Below are 18181 nucleotides of genomic sequence, written 5' to 3'. Positions count from 1 at the left end.
CAGAGGCCCTGAAATTCAACTCAAGCGAAATGTAAACCTGGTCATCCAACTCTACACACACTAACACACTAGATTTTTTTTTTTTACAAATTTAAGTTCATCTTGTGTCTTCAAGCTTAAGTCAGACATGACATTTTTCAATAAGAAATGAAAGAACGTAAGACGATTGTTTAATTGTGTTCTAACATTTTAGCTCAAACGTTTTAGCAACAAACAATATAAAGAGTCAAGTACACGATTTCAACGTCTGAATTGAACAGCTTCCGTGCTGTCGGTTCTGTCAAAGCCACATGACACACAAGAGCGTGTGATTGTGTCGCCTTAAGTGACACTGTGTATGTGGTTATATTTGTCGTCACCATCTCTTTCGTTACAGCGTTCATTTATTTTATATGAGGACATTTGCATTGGCGGGCGTTAGGAGTGAATACAAGTATAAGTCATAATAAAAAATCATCAAATACTTAAAGATAAATGACGAATTATAGTTTCTCTCACAGGACAGTGATCAAAGTTGTGCTTTTAAGAAGTGTTTATTACTTTCAAACTATCACACATCGTTTTAATAAACTGTAACTGACAAATTGAGATTATATTTTATATAAATATGATCATCGCTTTGACATGATTACAAGTAACATTTAATTGTAGTTCATGTTTTTGTTTGACTGAGACTAGACGAGAAGAATATAAACTGTTGTTTTTTTTGTTAAAACAATGTGGTTTAAAATTATATTTTACTGTTGGTGCAAAAACAAAGACTAAGGAAGCTTTTGTATTTAGATATAGTTTTCTTGAGCACAAACTGTGTGAAGTAAAGGGTATTACAGACGAGGAAAGAAATCATTTTACTTCTTACCTGGTTTAGTGGATGATAATCTGTACTCTTCAGAAAACAGTTAAAAAATAGTGTCTAAGTTAAAAAATACTTTATTTCATAGTTTTTAAGACATTAACGTTATACTTCTTTTTTTTTAACTTAATACAAAAGGAAATATTGTCATAAATTACTAAATGATCGCAATCCTCGTTTAAACATTGACTCTTTTTTTTTTCAAATGTAAATGTATTTGAATTTTAAGGCTAAAATTCTTGGTCTAAGATCTAAATAAGACATTTGATAACATGGATCTGATCAGGTCCAAAGATTGTTTTAACGTGATTTATGAAAAGAAAGTTAAGTTTATTTCAATTAAACCATCCGAGAATAGAGTGGGTGGGAATCTGTATTCATAAACCGTTTTAGATCTACTTTTTTTGTTAGACAATGTTGTCTGAACGTATATTTAACCGTTGGTGTGTCAAAAACAACAATTGCAAATAAGTAACAAATCATTTTACTTTTTACCTGACAATCTCTAGGCAAGATTACAATTAATTATATTATAATTCTAGTTAATTATTATATTTGACAGAGACTTTGAAGAATAAAGTGGGTTGGAATCTGAATTTACAAACTGTTTTAAGATCTACTTTTTTTGTTAAACAACGTGATTTAAAGAGTGTTTACTGTTGTTGCAAAAGTCAAGTAATAGTATGAAGTTTTGTAGTCAAGCACAAATGTGTGTCAATGAAAATAAGTAGTTATTTTACTTTTTACCTGACACTGGGGATTATTATTTATTGACAGGATTAAAATTAATATATAATTCTAGTTAAATATTATGTTTGACAGAGACTTTGAAGCATAAGGTGGGTTGGAATCTGTATTCATAAACTGTTTTAAGATCTACTTTTTTTGTTAGACAATGAGTTCAAAAGAGTATTTGTCGTTTTTGCAAAAGTATTAGTATAAACTTTTGTAGTCAAGCACAAATGTGTGTCATTGAAAATAAGTAGTTATTTTACTTTTAACTTGACACTGTGGATTATAGTTTATTGACAGGATTACAATTAATATAGAATTCTAGTTAAATATTATGTTTAACAGAGACTTTGAATAATAAAGTGGGTTGGAATCTGTATTCAAACGGTTTTAGATCTACTTTTTTTGTTATACAACGTGGTTTAAAGAGTGTTTACTGTTGTTGCAAAAGTTAAGTATTATTATAAACTGTTGTAGTCAAGCACAAAGAATGTGTGTCAATGAAAATAAGTAGTTATTTTACTTTTTACCTGACACTGGGGATTATTATTTATTGACAGGATTACAATTAATATATAATTCTAGTTAAATATTATGTTTGACAGAGACTTTGAAGCATAAGGTGGGTTGGAATCTGTATTCATAAACTGTTTTAAGATCTACTTTTTTTGTTATACAATGTGGTTATAAAGAGTATTTATCGTTTTTGCAAAAGTATTAGTATAAACTTTTGTAGTCAAGCACAAATGTGTGTCATTGAAAATAAGTAGTTATTTTACTTTTAACTTGACACTGTGGATTATAGTTTATTGACAGGATTACAATTAATATAGAATTCTAGTTAAATATTATGTTTAACAGAGACTTTGAATAATAAAGTGGGTTGGAATCTGTATTCAAACGGTTTTAGATCTACTTTTTTTGTTATACAACGTGGTTTAAAGAGTGTTTACTGTTGTTGCAAAAGTTAAGTATTATTATAAACTGTTGTAGTCAAGCACAAAGAATGTGTGTCAATGAAATTAAGTAGTAATTTTACTTTTTACCTGACACTGTGGATTATTATTTATTGACAGGATTACAATTAATATATAATTCTAGTTAAATATTATGTTTGACAGAGATTTTGAAGAATAAAGTGGGTTGGAATCTGTATTCATAAACTGTTTTAAAATCTACTTTTTTTGTTATACAATGTGGTTATAAAGAGTATTTATCGTTTTTGCAAAAGTCAAGTATTAATATAAACTTTTGAAGTCAAGCACAAAGAATGTCTGTCAATAAAAATAAGTAGTTATTTTACTTTTTACCTGACACTGTGGTATTTTATTTGTTGGCAGGATTACAATTACTATATAATTCTAGTTAAATATCATGTTTGACAGGCATAAGGTGGGTTGGAATCTGTATTTACAAACTGTTATAAAATCTACTTTTTTTTGTTAGTCAATGTGGTTTAAAGAGTGTTTACTGTTGTTGCAAAAATGAGGAAAATTTCCTAGTAGGATTTCGTAGTAGGCAGTAGTGTTTTGTGCAGAACTGAGTCAAGAAGAACGAGTACCTTTTACCTGACACTGTGGATTATTATTTGTTGGCAGGATTACAATTAATATATAATTCTAGTTAATTATTATATTTGACAGAGACTTTGAAGAATAAAGTGGGTTGGAATCTGTATTCATTAACTGTTTTAAGATCTACTTTTTTTTGTTAAACAACGTGGTTTAAAGAGTGTTTACTGTTGTTGCAAAAATAAGGAAAATATTTCGTAGCAGGCAGTAGTGTTGTGTCAAGAAGAACGAGTACTTTTTACCTGACAATATGGAATATATATTTAAAAAAAAGTTACTTTAAGCAAAAAAATATAAATATTTTTTCCATTATTTAGCTGTTGCTTGTTTTCATATTCGAGGTCGTCACTAGTGACCTCTCTTCAGATTCCTACATTTTAAAGTACTTTTTCGAAGAGCTGTGTTGTGGCTCCTCGGCTGCACATGTGTGCTGGTCTCGGGGCCCTGTGTCTCTGCAACAATAACAAACAGTCCCCGGAGGAGAAAGAAGAAAAAAAAAAAAACACCACTGACCTGTTCTCTGGAAATACACGGCAGCGAAGGTCTGCGAGGCATCTTACAACTGCCATAGTAGCTGGTGGAGGTCTCCCCGAGGGACACGCAACTGGACCGTCTCCGGGGCCGGATCACGGGCACCTTCTCCTCGCCGCCGCCGCTGTTGTTGTTGTTGTTGTTGGCGGCCCCTCCGGGCGCCTGATCCTCCTCCCTGGTCGTCGTCGCCGGGTAGCATCGGTCGAAGCACAGCCCCAGCAAGGACCCCGAGAGCCCGGCGGAGCAGGCGAGCAGCGGCCGCAGCAGCGCCGGCAGCCCCGTCAGCCCCGTGAACGACACCAGCCACACCAGGCTGGCGAACACCAGCACCAGGACGCTGTGCTTGAGCCGGAGCGTGGGCACCAGCGTGAGCAGCCCCACGCAGCCCAGCACGAACAGCAACCTGCCCACCATTTGCATCTGGTCCTCTCCCCCCCACTGCAGGAGCCGCAGCACCAAGAAGTCCCCGAGGTAGCAGGAGGCCGGCAGCGAGAGGAGCCAACATTTGCCGCTCTCCCTCCTCGTCCTCCGCAGGTAGAAGGTGAGGAAGAAGAAGGCGCATCCGATGCTGAAGAGCGGGCTGACGGACGTCGAGAAGCCCGACAGGAAAGTCCGCAGATCCCAGTCCTGCAGGCTCCTGGAGATGAGGAGCGAGGCGACCAGGACCAGGAACGCGAGCACGTACAAGGCGGACACCTTGAACAGTTTGGAGTTGAGGAGGTCCCGGGTGCACAGCGAGCACAGGTTGTAGAAAAACCCCCCCGCCGCCGCCGCCGCCGCGTGGTGGTGGTGGTGGTGGTGGTCCCGCTTCAGGGGGGTGACGCAGCTCTTCACGTAGCCGTTCCTGAAGCCCTCGGAGCCGCTGACACTTCCAGCGCCGTCGTGGTGCCTCGCTCTCCCGTGCGGGACCTCTGCTTCCTCCCTGGCAGCCATGGCTCCTCCGAGACTCTCCTCTCTCCTCTCTCTCTCTCTCCGTAGAAAAAAAAAGTCGCCCCCCCTTCTTCCTCGCGTCCTCGCTGGGGTTTTTTTTTTGTTTTTTTTTGTTCACGCCGTATTAACGCTGGACGACATGACAGCGGACGCACTCCATGGTCGCTCAAGCTCCCGCACTCGGACTGAAGAAGGAAGGTGAGATGTTGTTTTTACAGCGAGCGGGCTCTCTGTCGCCCCCCGGAGGCGGCCACGCGAACGGCGCGCGAAAGGAGAAAAGGAACGCTCCGGGAAACAACAACAACATTGATTTGATCACTTATTCTAGTTTTTTTTTTTTAATCTCCTTGTTTCTTATACATGCTTTTTATATTAAATGTGGCGGTAAAGCATGTCATTTCCAAACACAAAGAAACTCAAAGTTTCCACAAGCATGATTTCCCCCCCCCAAAAAAAGGAGTAGATTGATTTTTATCAAAAATACTTAAGTAAGTAAGTAAGTCATTTTTATTTATACAGCGCTCTTCCAGACCAGGGTCACAAAGTGCCTTAAACAATCAAAACAATATTCAATAAAGTATATACTTTAAAGTAAGTAAGTAAGTCATTTTTATTTATATAGCGCTCTTCCAGACCAGGGTCAGAAAGTGCCTTAAACAATCAAAACAATATTCAATAAAGTATACACTTTAAAGGTCAAGATAAAACTGATAACACAACAGGAGTTCCAGAAAATCAAGGAAAAGCCTGAAGAAATAAAAATGTCTTAAGATTGTTTCTTGAAGGAGTCAGTAGATCCATCAAACACATAGGAGAAACAGCCTGGAAGGATTTATCTCCTCTGGTCCTGAACCGTGTGCGTGGAACCATCAGTAGATTCTGATCGACAGAAGACTTAAAGGACAACTAACGTGAAAACCCAACTCTCTTGACTCACTCACATGTTTCAAATGTCTTCCACTCCAAGATGCATCAAGTCCCTCATCATGACCATGTTTTGAACTTACTACTTTATAAAGTTCTCCTCCGTCTGAAATCTCAGCAAACCAGAGGTTACAAGAGCAGAGTCCATTATGATATTATAATGGCCTCACTCCACCAGCCAGTTGTAATCACTCCCCGCTTTGTTTATACAACAAGTCCCTTGGGGGTGGAGTCTTTTTGATGATGCGCTGTGACAAACCTTGATGCTTGACCAATCGCAGCACAGTGGGCGTGGTTATGGTAAACAAGATTGAACCTTTCGGAATCAGAAACATTTATTGTCAGGGTTGTAAACAAAACATATTTTTTTGTGCCGATACAACGTTAAACAATATGAAATAAGATAACACATGAAATAAGCAAAAGAAAAACAGAACCAAACCCCAAGGCAGCCGTTCTCGCCCAAAGCAAATGGTAGTTCTGTGTACTAGAAGAACATCAGTGTACTATCCAAGTATAGTATTTTAAAAGTAAAACTCAGGTATACTACTTCAATTTGAGTATAAAATGAGTATACTCATAGTACACTTGAATATAGTTATTTTTGCTTGGAGGTAAATGTAAACTTCAAGGACACTACTTCTTAGCGTGTATCTAACAAGTATAAGAATAAGTAAAGATCAGTGTACCGTTTTGAAGTATAGAATGACAAAAGTAAACTTGGTAAACCTAGTAAAAATGAGTATACTCCATAGTACACACTAAGGGCTGCCTTATTGATTTGACAACTACTCCAGTGTACTCTCATGTACTGTATTACACGTCTAAACTTTTACAAACTGATTTTTTGACCAAAGTCTGACACAGATTAAACAAGATAAACAAAATGAGTTTATTTCCAAAAAAAACACAACCTGTGTAGAGCTGTTGTCCATTGGAATTGTTTTGGAAATCTTGTAATTATTTTATGCCACCACTTTGGACTAGTCTCTACAGACATCCCCAAGGATAAATGTATTTGGCCCAGGAATGCAACAACACACGTCTGAATGCACACAAGCAGGTGGTGTATTTTCACAATAAATGCATTGTGGGTAAAATTGATTCAATGAAGCGTGTTGTATGTACTTCGACATGTCAGAGCACATGGTATTTTGCTTTGGAATAACTTGTGGTGACAGGTTTCAGTGAGATTTAAGTGTCGTGAGGATAATGTCGATTTATACCATTTATTTGTAAGTAAGTAAGTAATTTTTATTTATATAGCGCTTTTCCAGACCAGGGTCACAAAGCGCTTAAACAATCAAAATAAATAAAGTATATACTTTAAAGGTCAAGATAAAACTGATAACACAACAGGAAGATCGTTCCAAAGCTTAGGAGCAACAGTCTGGAAGGATTTCTCATCTCTGGTCCTGAACTGTGTGCAAGGAACCATCAGTAGATTCTGATCCACAGACCTCAGAGCCTGAGCTGGGGTGTAAGGCTGGATCAGATCACTGATGTAAGGAGGAGCCTGACCATGAATAGATCTGAAAGTAAGATCCAGAATTTTAAAGTTGATCCTGAAAGAAACTGGAAGCCAGTGAAGAGTTTTAAGACTGATTTCCTTATGTCAGCTATAGCATCATAACTTTATTTAATAATTCATCCATCTAAAAGACAACATTGAATTTTTAGTTTATATTCTAGAGGAGATCAATGAAAGTTAATGATTGTAACTCGAGGACAAATTGATTTATCCTTCCATCCTTTTAAAGCATGTGGAACCTATTAGAACTATCCTTATCACAAGTGAGTACTCTCATAAAAACTTAGGGTCTCATAATATCAGACAAGGCATTCAAACTCAAACCCACACCTAGTTTTGACCCGATACTCACTTTGTTTTTAAATCATGTTTTTGGTTCAGATCCGTTCGCGTTTCGTCCCCCTCTACTTTGAGCGTCCTGGCTCGCCGTAGCGTAGATGTGGCTGAGACACGACTGGTTCTTCCACGTCAGTAGGAAGTGAACGACAGCTCAGCAGACGGAGCCACCGGGATCTTTGTGGATGTAAATATCACCATCGGCCGCACGAACCACTCTTTCTTGGGATAATATTCTCAATATTTGGTACGTTATGCATCTGTTGATATTCGTATTCGAAGGTAGGGATGTAAATTCCCGTGTCATGACAGATAGCTGCGATGCTGTCCTCCATTTCACTGCTGGCCCGTGGAGATGCTAACTTAGCTCACCTTTGCCAGTTCCATGTAGATAAATAAACGTTATGGTTTTTATATAAAATGTTCATTTGTAATTTAGTGTACTTAAAACTATACATTTCTGCGCTTCAAAACGTGTTTTTTATCCAGTAGTATTGCTGTCGTAGCTTTCGCATGCAACTGTTGTGCTAAGTTGCTACCTTGACATAATCTCTTGACTTCTCATCCTAGTAGTTTTCTTTGTAACGGTTATAAATTCTTATTTTTTACTATTATTCATTATTTAGAGATGAACTTATTTGTTAAGTCCTCGAACACGTCACCGTTCGGTCTATGTGTCATTTTAGTGTAGCCGGCTCCTACGATAGGCAAATATATGGTCGCTGTGAGCATTTTATTTTTATTTTACTTTAATAATATAATTCATTATTAACTAATTATTAATTGTATAATTTATCAAAATCGTCAAAATGTAATCGTGTTAAAATTCCATGAACTTGTTGGTTATAACTGAATCAAGTCCTAAGTCTTCTCACGAATGCCTAAAGTTTCTTACTGTATCTTCCTGAGAACCATGGACTCAGACACAACTTCACAGTTGTTTTCCTGCTCCTTGAAAAACTCTTGATTAAAGCTGTTTCTTCTAGTTGTATATCCTGTCTAATGATTGTTTACTTCTCATTCTTATCTTGCCTTCTGTTGATGGTTAATACGCCTTTTTTTCCCTCAACCTTGTGGACATTTGTGAGTCACAGCAGTTCACAAAAAAATGATTAAACATACGTACACGGTTTATTAAAACAATATAAAAAAAATACAAAATAAAAATAATGCAAAAATCAACACAATAATAAATAAAATGACGAGAAATATATTAAGAGAAGTGCACACATTTTAATTGTAAAAACAAGGGGTAAGGTGGAGTTCAAATTAAACATTAAATATATATTTATAAACTTTAAATTCAATAATCTGACTGAAGTGGGCTGGAAGGGGTTGTATAGTTTCTAAATTGTATTGCTTCTTCAAACACTTTGTTCTACTTGGTTTTTTTTTTAAACTTCTTCTTTAAATGGTTAAAGTAGAAGTTTAAACTAGCATTAAGGGGGTGTTTATGTCACATTTTTTTCACTTCTCACTCTTCTGACAATGGGGAATATAAAAAAACATATATTTATGTCAGTTGGATGTGACAAATACTACAAAATATATTCAGATTGTAACGGATTAATTAATAAAATAAAGAAAATAAGCGAAAAACAGACCACACCTGTATTAAACAGAATGATATAAAATCTATTTACTTTGTCAGCACACTGTCTGCACACATCCTAGAGATTTCACTCTGACTTAACCTGTGTGTTTGTTCCTCGCCGCAGGTCTCTATCCAGTGCTATTCAGTGGGTTACCTTTACAGGTTGAGCAGCAAAATGACGGCTGCAGAGAATGTTTGCTACACTCTGATCAATGTCACCTCTGACTCGGAGCCCCCTTCTGAAGTCAGTCTCAAGACTGATTTAGGTAATCATTATCAAATGTTTTCCATCACATATTTAAAGTTAAACTGCAAGTATTTGGTAAATTACTTAAATTAAATTAAATTAAATGGACTATTTTTATTTTTGCAGAAAAGGGGGAAATCAAGGCAAAAACTGAGGCCCTCAAGAAGGTCATCATCATGATACTGAATGGTGAGAAGTTGCCAGGACTTCTGATGACCATCATCCGGTTTGTGCTGCCACTGCATGATCACACCATCAAGAAACTGCTGCTGGTGTTTTGGGAGATTGTTCCCAAAACCACTCCAGATGGCAAACTGCTCCAGGAGATGATCCTGGTCTGTGATGCCTACAGAAAGGTATAGATCATGCAGGAACTCTGCTTAATTAAAAACTTGATAGCCAATAACTAATATTAATAATAAAGTAAAGATTGTAAGAGTTGTACCTCATATTGATCAATTATTACTTGGATGACTTTATTTGTAGGATCTCCAGCACCCAAATGAGTTCATCCGTGGCTCCACTCTGCGTTTCCTGTGCAAGCTGAAGGAGTCAGAGCTGCTCGAGCCTCTCATGCCTGCGATTCGCTCATGTCTGGAGCACAGACACAGCTACGTTCGCCGCAACGCTGTCCTCGCCATTTACACAATCTACAGGTACACCCTTCAATCTTTAATTAAAGAACACTGTAGGAGACAAGTGTGTTTTATTTGCACTTTTTTAATCTGCTGATATTCGTCTTGTGTAGGAACTTTGAACATCTCATCCCAGACGCCCCTGAGTTGATCCATGATTTTCTGGTCAATGAAAAAGATGCGAGTTGTAAAAGAAACGCTTTCATGATGCTGATACACGCAGACCAGGTTGATGATAATATCCTTGACCAGTTGTTTTGTCTCTTCACATGCGCAAACTAAACTTGTGTTATTTCCTTATAGGATCGAGCTCTGGATTACCTCAGCACATGCATTGACCAAGTTCACACATTTGGCGACATTCTCCAGCTGGTTATTGTGGAGCTCATTTACAAAGTGAGTCTGAGCTTCTTTTTTTTTCTGTTTCTACAAGCCATTTCCTTATGGCTAAATTTGTGTTTGAATTGTGCGACCACAGGTGTGTCACGCCAACCCTTCTGAGCGAGCCCGATTCATTCGCTGCATTTTCAACCTGCTGCAGTCCTCGAGCCCCGCGGTTAAATACGAGGCTGCTGGAACTCTTGTAACTCTCTCCAGTGCTCCCACAGCTATCAAGGTAAATCATATAATCCAGTGTGTGATCCACAGCATGTCAAATAGGATTCAATAACTCAGTTTATTACAAAGTTGCTGGTTAGAAACAATGACTTTGAAAAATAATTGTCTGTTAAATGACATGTAATTCACAGGCTAATATAAAAAGCTTTTTAATGTTTGAAAATGTTGTTGTTTTCTCCTTAGGCTGCTGCCCAGTGTTACATTGACCTCATCATTAAGGAGAGCGACAACAACGTCAAACTGATTGTTCTGGATCGTCTGATTGAACTCAAGGATCATCCCACACATGAGCGAGTACTGCAGGTATGTTACACTTTGATTTGTGCGAATGAAAAAAAATGTGATTTTTCTTTTTTAAACCAATACATTGAATACTGCAGCTACTTTAAATATTTGGCACCTGAAACATGGAACAGTGGCTCTTAATGAATGGAAAAATCCCTAATGAAGTCTGGAGAACCAGTCCAAAGAAAATAGCAATTTTGTTGTGCGTCTTTACGTCAAGGAAACCACGCAGTTAAATATTTTGTAGCTGTTTTTTTTAGGATTGCTGTAGGTTTCCAAATAGCCTCCAAAAGTTTGATTCTTTTGCTATTTAGTTGAACCTTCCCTGTGTTTAAACTTTATTACTATTTATTTGATCCCTCAGTATTCAATGATGTAGCTTTTAAAAAACAATAAAGCATTGAAAGATAATTCTTTTTCAGATTTCAACTTTACTTTATTGTAACAATGTACAAAAAGTAGTTTGCACTATAAAATAGGAGCTGATCTGTTGAGGGAGTTTTTGATCCCATGTCATTAAAAAATAAAAATAAAGAGGTGAAAATGGATTCATGGCTTCCTTTCCAAATCTTTGTACAATTTTTTTTGCAATTCTAAATAGTATTGTATTTTATTTTACTTAAGATAACCGCCATTATTCCCTGATTTTTCTGGGACTCCTATGTTTGTCTTGAACTTTTAAAGTATATATTTTAACTGTTTTATTTTTGGTTGTTGAAGTGCTTTGTGACCCTGGTCTAGAAAGGTGCTTTACAAATAACTATTACTTACTTTTTCTGCAGTGCTTGATTTAATAACCATGACAGAAATTACTGAGATTTCCAGTTATGTTTTTTAGAATATCTGGACTCTAGTAATAATCAGTGACTTCTCATTCAGGACCTTGTGATGGACATCCTGCGTGTTCTGAGCACTCCTGACCTGGAGGTGAGGAAGAAGACTCTGCAGCTGGCTCTGGACCTGGTTTCATCTCGCAACGTCGAAGAGGTTTGGATCCTTTTCATCGACTCTGGTGCTTCCGCTGTCGCTCCACCAGGGTTTTTATAACAATGTTTTTTTTCTCTAGTTGGTGAATGTTCTGAAGAAGGAGGTGATTAAGACCAACAATGTAACCGAGCACGAAGACACCGACAAGTACAGGCAGCTCTTGGTGCGCACTCTACACTCGTGCAGCGTTCGCTTCCCCGACATGGCGAGCAACGTCATTCCAGTGGTGAGACGCAGCTTCTTTCTTTGTGTTTCTAAATCAATAAATGGTTCCGACAAAGACAACTGACACATTTCGACGGGTTTTACAGCTGATGGAATTCCTGAGCGACTCTAACGAGGCAGCTGCTGCCGACGTGCTGGAGTTTGTGCGCGAAGCCATTCAGCGCTTCGACACCTTGAGGCCGCTTATCATTGAGAAGATGTTGGAAGTCTTTCACGCCATCAAAACTGTCAAGTAAGTCGCCCGCAGCCCGGTTGAAGTTGAGTCGGCATAAAGTTAATTTACATATTCATCTTTCTAATAAACCCGTTTTAACCCTTGTGTTCTATCTGGGTCAAGGTGGCCTGAGAACAAATGTGTTTGTGGTATCCCTTGTGTTGTCTCTGGGTCAAGATGTTTGACCTCCACCACTGCATATGTATTTATGGAAGCCAGGGATACCGCAAACATTTGTTTTTGAGCCACCGGGTCACCGTGACCCGGATAAAACACAAGGGTTATGTATTTTAACCTAGATAACACTCTACCACATTTGACTAGAAATGTGTTTACTTTGATTTAAGCATGTCAACAAAATTAAAGATTGTTAATTAAACACACATTTTAACTTTGAATTAAGAATAAAGCAAGAACATAATCTTTAAATAAATGTGCAAGATTTGATTGAAACTGTGAGTTTGAATAAAAAGAAAAGTGTCGTCAGAAAAGAAACTAAACAAACAATTAAAGCAACAAAAAAAATGTCAATGTTTTGTCAATGAAAAAATGTACTAACTTAATTCTTTAATCCATAATCTTTAGGAATCATTTATTGATTGTAAACTGCTGACAAGAATCTTCATACTTGGTTCCGTTAATTCACAAATGATCATTAATTATCATGTGAAACAGTTAATGGTACACTTCTACTAAACACTGATGGTAAAAAGGTTTGAACCATGTTTTAAAAGCGGTAAAAAAAAAGTTTGCATGGTATGTTTTTTCAATAACATAAATGTTTTCGTCTTTAAATTCCAGGATCTACAGAGGAGCTCTCTGGATCTTGGGTGAATACTGCAGCACAAAAGACGACATTCAAAGTGTGATGACAGAAGTGCGCAGGTCGCTGGGAGAGGTTTGTATTCTAACAACATAAAATGTGATCATTTTATTTTAAAGATACATTTTGTTTAACTTTTTTTTTTGCATGACTTATACGTCCAGATTCCTATCGTGGAGAACGAGATCAAAAGGGAGACGGGAGAAGTTAAACCGGAAGATGAAGTCAGTGCAGCTCCAGCACAGAAGTTGGTGACAGAAATGGGCACATATGTAACGCAAAGTGCTCTCAGCTCCTCCAGGCCGTCGAAGAAGGAGGAAGACAGGTAATGAACGGCTCACCTTAAAAACATGTTACAGTCATTTCATAAGTTCTGTGATCTCAGGCCGCCACTGCGAGGCTTCCTCATGGACGGAGATTTCTACGTGGCAGCTTCTTTGGCGACCACCCTCACCAAAGTCGCCCTTCGCTACGTCGCCATCGTTCAAGAGAAAAAGAGACAAAATGTAGGTTCGGTGACGATGATCGACTCATTCCCGTGCACCACTAAAAGTCTTTTCTGTGCTTCTCAGTCGTTTATAGCCGAGTCCATGCTGATCATGGTCACGGTTCTCCATCTCGGCAAGTCGTCTCTGCCCAAGAAGCCCATCACAGACGACGACGTGGAGCGCATCTCGCTGTGCCTGAAGGTCCTGTCGGAGTGCTCGCCGCTGATGAACGACATCTTCAACAAGGAGTGTCGCAAGTCCCTGTCCCACATGCTGACCGTCAGACTGGAGGAGGAGAAGCTGTCACAGAAGGTACTGACAGTCGAGTTGACTCTCCTGAGCAGCATCCATGACTGAATATCATTCTAAATCGCACTCAACTCTTGAGGAGGAAAAATAAAATATCAGTATTTGATGATATAAATTACATTTTATGTGAATGTTTTATTGGTTGTTGATCCATCTTTTCTTGTCACTACAGAAAGAGTCTGAGAAGCGAAACGTCACGGTGCAAGCAGACGACCCAATTCCCTTCATGCAGCTCACGGCTAAAAACGAGATGGCGTCTAAAGAGGACCAGTTCCAGCTCAGCTTGCTGGCAGCCATGGGCAACACACAGAGAAAGGAGGCCCTAGATCCTTTAGCTTCCAAACTCAACAAGGTAACACTTCCTCCGAATGTTTTTTACTTTCACAATTTTTCTCCACTATTCCTCTGATATAAGTTTCCTTTATAGATAATGGGTCGATAGATGGGTAATTCAGAATTAAATAAATAAAATTTAGTGTCAGTACAGAATTAAATAATGAAATGATACACAAAATAAGCAATAGAAAAACAGAACCAGGCACCAATTGATCTTCTTGTTAAAATAAAAAGATGAGAAACGTTATATTCTCCAAATTTTAGCCCAAAATAATATTGGGGTCAAGGCAAAATCTTGGATAGAGCAAATAGTTGACATGACTGTTATATTATTATATACTTCTACAAGCTAATGTGTGTGTAGTATTATCTATGTGCTAAATTATGTTTATGCCTTGATCAGATATTAATTCTAGGAACAGGGTTCCTGCAGATTTTTTCAAAAGCCCTGAAAAGGCATTAAATTCATGAGTCCAAAATCAACACGTTTAAATGTCTTCGGTGAAATTGTCAAAGGTCTTAAAAATATGAGCCTGTGATATGTAAGATCTGATTTATACATTTTATGACAATATGTCCAACCAACCACCATTTTTTCTTCATGGCTAAATAGTCGTGCTGATTTAATTTTACGGTAACAATTAGGTAAAATCTATTTAATTTATGTGGTGATTTGTTTTCTACACTTTTCTTGATTGTCGAGCTGGTGTGAAATAAAACGAATATTATATTTAAAAAGTCATAAAGTCACTCGTGTTCAAGTCTTTAGTGTTTTGTAGGATCGCTGATGCTCTTGTGTCGTTGAGTGTAAGATATACAAATGTGATGCTTGATGACATTAAAGATGTTCACACGTGCTATTAGTCGCTTCTCTTGTCATCACAACATTGATCAACAACTTGTTTTCTCTCCATCTCAGGTGACCCAGCTGACCGGTTTCTCCGACCCGGTTTACGCCGAAGCTTACGTCCATGTAAACCAGTACGACATCGTGCTGGATGTTCTGGTCGTCAACCAAACCAGTGACACTCTCCAGAACTGCACCCTGGAGCTCGCTACCTTAGGTATGTTAAGCTTTGTTTCAGATAGGCTCCCGGAGGAATGTTGCAGAAATGTTCCAGCCAAATAAAGCCCTCGTTTATAGTGATTTAGAGGTTCTGGTCAGCAAGTTCATGTCGTTTGTTGTTGCTATTTATGATGTTGAAGAGGTTTTACACGACCCTGCTGATGCATCATTCAATCTTAATACAGTTTTATAACTTGTTTTGACAATCTGACTGTGAGTGTGTTTCATTTTTAGTTGATTCATTCATGAACAAAATCTGAACATTTGTTTCTCCAGGTGATCTGAAGCTAGTGGAGAAACCTTCTCCTCTCACTCTGGCCCCTCATGACTTCGCCAACATCAAGGCCAACGTCAAAGTGGCGTCGACAGAAAACGGAATCATTTTCGGAAACATCGGTAGGAAAATTGTAAAAAAGTGATATTAAACCACTCCAGTGTCGTCACCCTGACCAACTTCTCGCTTTATTTTCCAGTATATGATGTTTCCGGAGCCGCCAGTGACCGGAACTGTGTGGTCCTCAGTGACATTCACATCGACATCATGGACTACATCCAGCCTGCGTCCTGTACAGATGCTGAGTTCAGACAGATGTGGGCTGAGTTTGAGTGGGAGAACAAGGTCGGTGTTTATTTTTAATTAAATCAAATATCAATTGATCTTTGTAGGACATTACTTTAGGGGCAGAAATTCAAGTTGTGGTCGGATATTAAATGATATCATGTGTTGAAGCAACATTGTCTTTTGTGTCTTTCAAATCATATTTTATTTTTTATCATAGTTCTTTTATAGTTTATGTTTCAGTGAAGTGTTAAAATTCAGGGTGTTTGTTCATTTGTTTGTGTTGTAATTAATCTTCCGGCCACTAGATGGCAGAAGTCATTACATCCTCCACAGCTAAAGGAACTATTAAATCCTGAGTAGAAATGGTCTGACGACGCTTCATGAAGCAGTGTCATTATTTTCAGAGTCCACTAGATGGCGTCTCTGCACTGTTTTCCTTTGTTTTTAACAACTTTTGAAAAGTCATATAATTTTTAAACTGATGGCGTCACCTACTGACCTCTAAACAACATGATACTGTTTCATGAAGCTTCACCAGCCCATCACTACCTTTGAGAGCAAAGTGATGACTGAGGACGAGAGGATACAGTCGACTCCATCAGCTTTTAAAGCTGATGTTTGGACATATTTTGGTTTCAAATCAAATTAAAGCAGTTACGACTTGTCAAGAGTCATGTTGTCTGTAAATTCTGCAACACCACAGTGAAGTACTCCACAATACTACAAATATAGCCTTGTTATTACAGTATCACAATATATCGTATCGTTGACCCTGTATCGTCATGCATATCGTATCGCCAGATTCTTGCCAATACACACCCCTTAAAAAATATATCGGCTCACATTTGCTTCTACTCAAAAAATTCCTTTTTTTTTCAGAATAAATATGGCCTTATTTGATGATATTTTATAAGTAACATTGGAAATTAGTAAAGTTAAAGGTTTTATATCTTCCCTCTTGCTCAAAGGTCAAGTTCTGAATCATTTTATTCATCATATGATGTCTCTCAGGTGACGGTGAACACCAACATCACAGATCTGAACGAGTACCTGCAGCACATCCTCAAGTCCACCAACATGAAGTGTTTGACTCCAGAGAAGGTCAGTTCAAACCTCTCGCTTTTCTCTTCTTTTTTTTTTTATTTTTTGGTTCCGTCACTTCATTATGTATTCTTACTTTTTCCCAATCAGGCTTTGTCCGGCTTCTGCGGGTTCATGGCCGCCAACCTTTACGCTCGCTCCATCTTCGGCGAGGACGCTCTGGCGAACGTCAGCATAGAGAAGCCCATCCACCTGGGGCCCGACGCCGCCGTCAACGGACACATCCGCATCCGTGCCAAGAGTCAGGTGGGTCGCAGCTGTCGTCCTCGCCCCGCGTTGTTTACTTCTGCGACGCCATCTCGAATCCGACTCATCCGTTCTGTCATGGCTTCTCTTCGACAGGGCATGGCCTTAAGTCTGGGCGACAAGATCAACCTCTCCCAGAAGAAGGCGAACGTCTGAAACCATTCCTTGTCCAGCTGATTTCTACGACTCGGTCATCCTCTTTTTGATTCTGTCTCCTCCATGTATCATTCTCCAATCACGGCTCGTCTCGGAGCATCGCGGTTCTTTCTCTTTTTATTTTCAATAAAGGTAAATATCAGTCTAAATGAACCAATCTTGTTCTGTGTTATTTCACAGTAGTTTTGTTTAAATAAACGTTTTAGGTTGATAACGTACACGCTCCTGCCTGAAGAATACATGTCCTTTATAGATGCAGAAATCTAAAGAATAACCAGACTATGTAAAGTTTTAAAGTTAAAATATTGAAGACAATCCAGTGAATTAAAAATGTGTGTTTTATTTTTACAAGCCTTTCTCCTGAAGAAATCAATTCACATAAAGAAAGCTGGAACCCATTCCTTAGCTGCTTCCTTACAGCTCTACTTGAGGGATCACAAGACATTTCCAGGCCAGAGTGAAGTCTTATTCAAGCCACCAGTTGACATTATTGTGAGATACTCACTATTTTAACAGGTCTGCGTTTATAAAAGTGGTCTGAGGGATAAAGAAAATCTACTTAAAAGAAGATTTAAATGTCTCAATTTAGGCAGCTAAACCTGAACTTCAATACAAAATGTTATTTTTTGACATGAAACTTGATTTTTGGTTTTGTGAGAAGCAATAGAATCGCAGCCTCTAAAACCAAATCATATTTTTTTAAATTTAATTTTCCGTCTTTGACCACAAATTGCATGTTTTTACCTGCTGACAAGAGCGATATATACTTCTTTATTTGTATATACTGTCGGGGGTCGGTGCATCAGAAAAGGTTTGGTCACCACTGATTCAATCATGATTAGGGCAGTAAAACATGCAGGTGTATCCCAAAAAAATCCTCT

The 18181-nt window shown here is 38.2% G+C and overlaps 2 protein-coding genes across 2 annotated transcripts in view; one reads left to right on the top strand and one right to left on the bottom strand.

Annotated features, from left to right (window-relative positions):
• Window positions 1-4827, bottom strand: part of pde3b (phosphodiesterase 3B) — a 44197-nt gene extending 39370 nt beyond the window's left edge. Inside the window, exon 1 of the mRNA XM_087793722.1 lies at window positions 3670-4827. Coding sequence (XP_087649848.1) covers window positions 3670-4620 — 951 coding nt within the window. The 5' untranslated portion in view covers window positions 4621-4827. The remainder of the gene's footprint in view (window positions 1-3669) is intronic.
• A 2696-nt stretch (window positions 4828-7523) lies between these two features.
• On the top strand, window positions 7524-17453 carry copb1 (COPI coat complex subunit beta 1). The gene is made up of 22 exons (XM_087793721.1): window positions 7524-7655; window positions 9127-9268; window positions 9376-9605; window positions 9736-9905; window positions 9998-10112; window positions 10188-10280; window positions 10363-10500; window positions 10686-10805; window positions 11667-11774; window positions 11854-12000; window positions 12086-12231; window positions 13015-13111; window positions 13201-13361; window positions 13422-13542; window positions 13609-13836; window positions 14006-14185; window positions 15089-15233; window positions 15512-15631; window positions 15709-15854; window positions 16809-16898; window positions 16989-17144; window positions 17241-17453. The coding sequence occupies exons 2-22, from the start codon at window positions 9178-9180 to the stop codon at window positions 17298-17300; spliced, it is 2862 nt and encodes a 953-aa protein (XP_087649847.1). The 5' UTR covers window positions 7524-7655; window positions 9127-9177; the 3' UTR covers window positions 17301-17453.
• The last annotated feature ends 728 nt before the right edge of the window (window positions 17454-18181 follow it).

This window comes from Callionymus lyra, chromosome 6 (assembly GCF_982586985.1).
Source record: "Callionymus lyra chromosome 6, fCalLyr1.hap1.1, whole genome shotgun sequence".
NCBI classification, from domain to species: Eukaryota; Metazoa; Chordata; class Actinopteri; order Syngnathiformes; family Callionymidae; genus Callionymus; species Callionymus lyra.
Note: the sequence above shows the minus strand (reverse complement) of the source record. Positions and strands in the feature narration are given on the sequence as shown.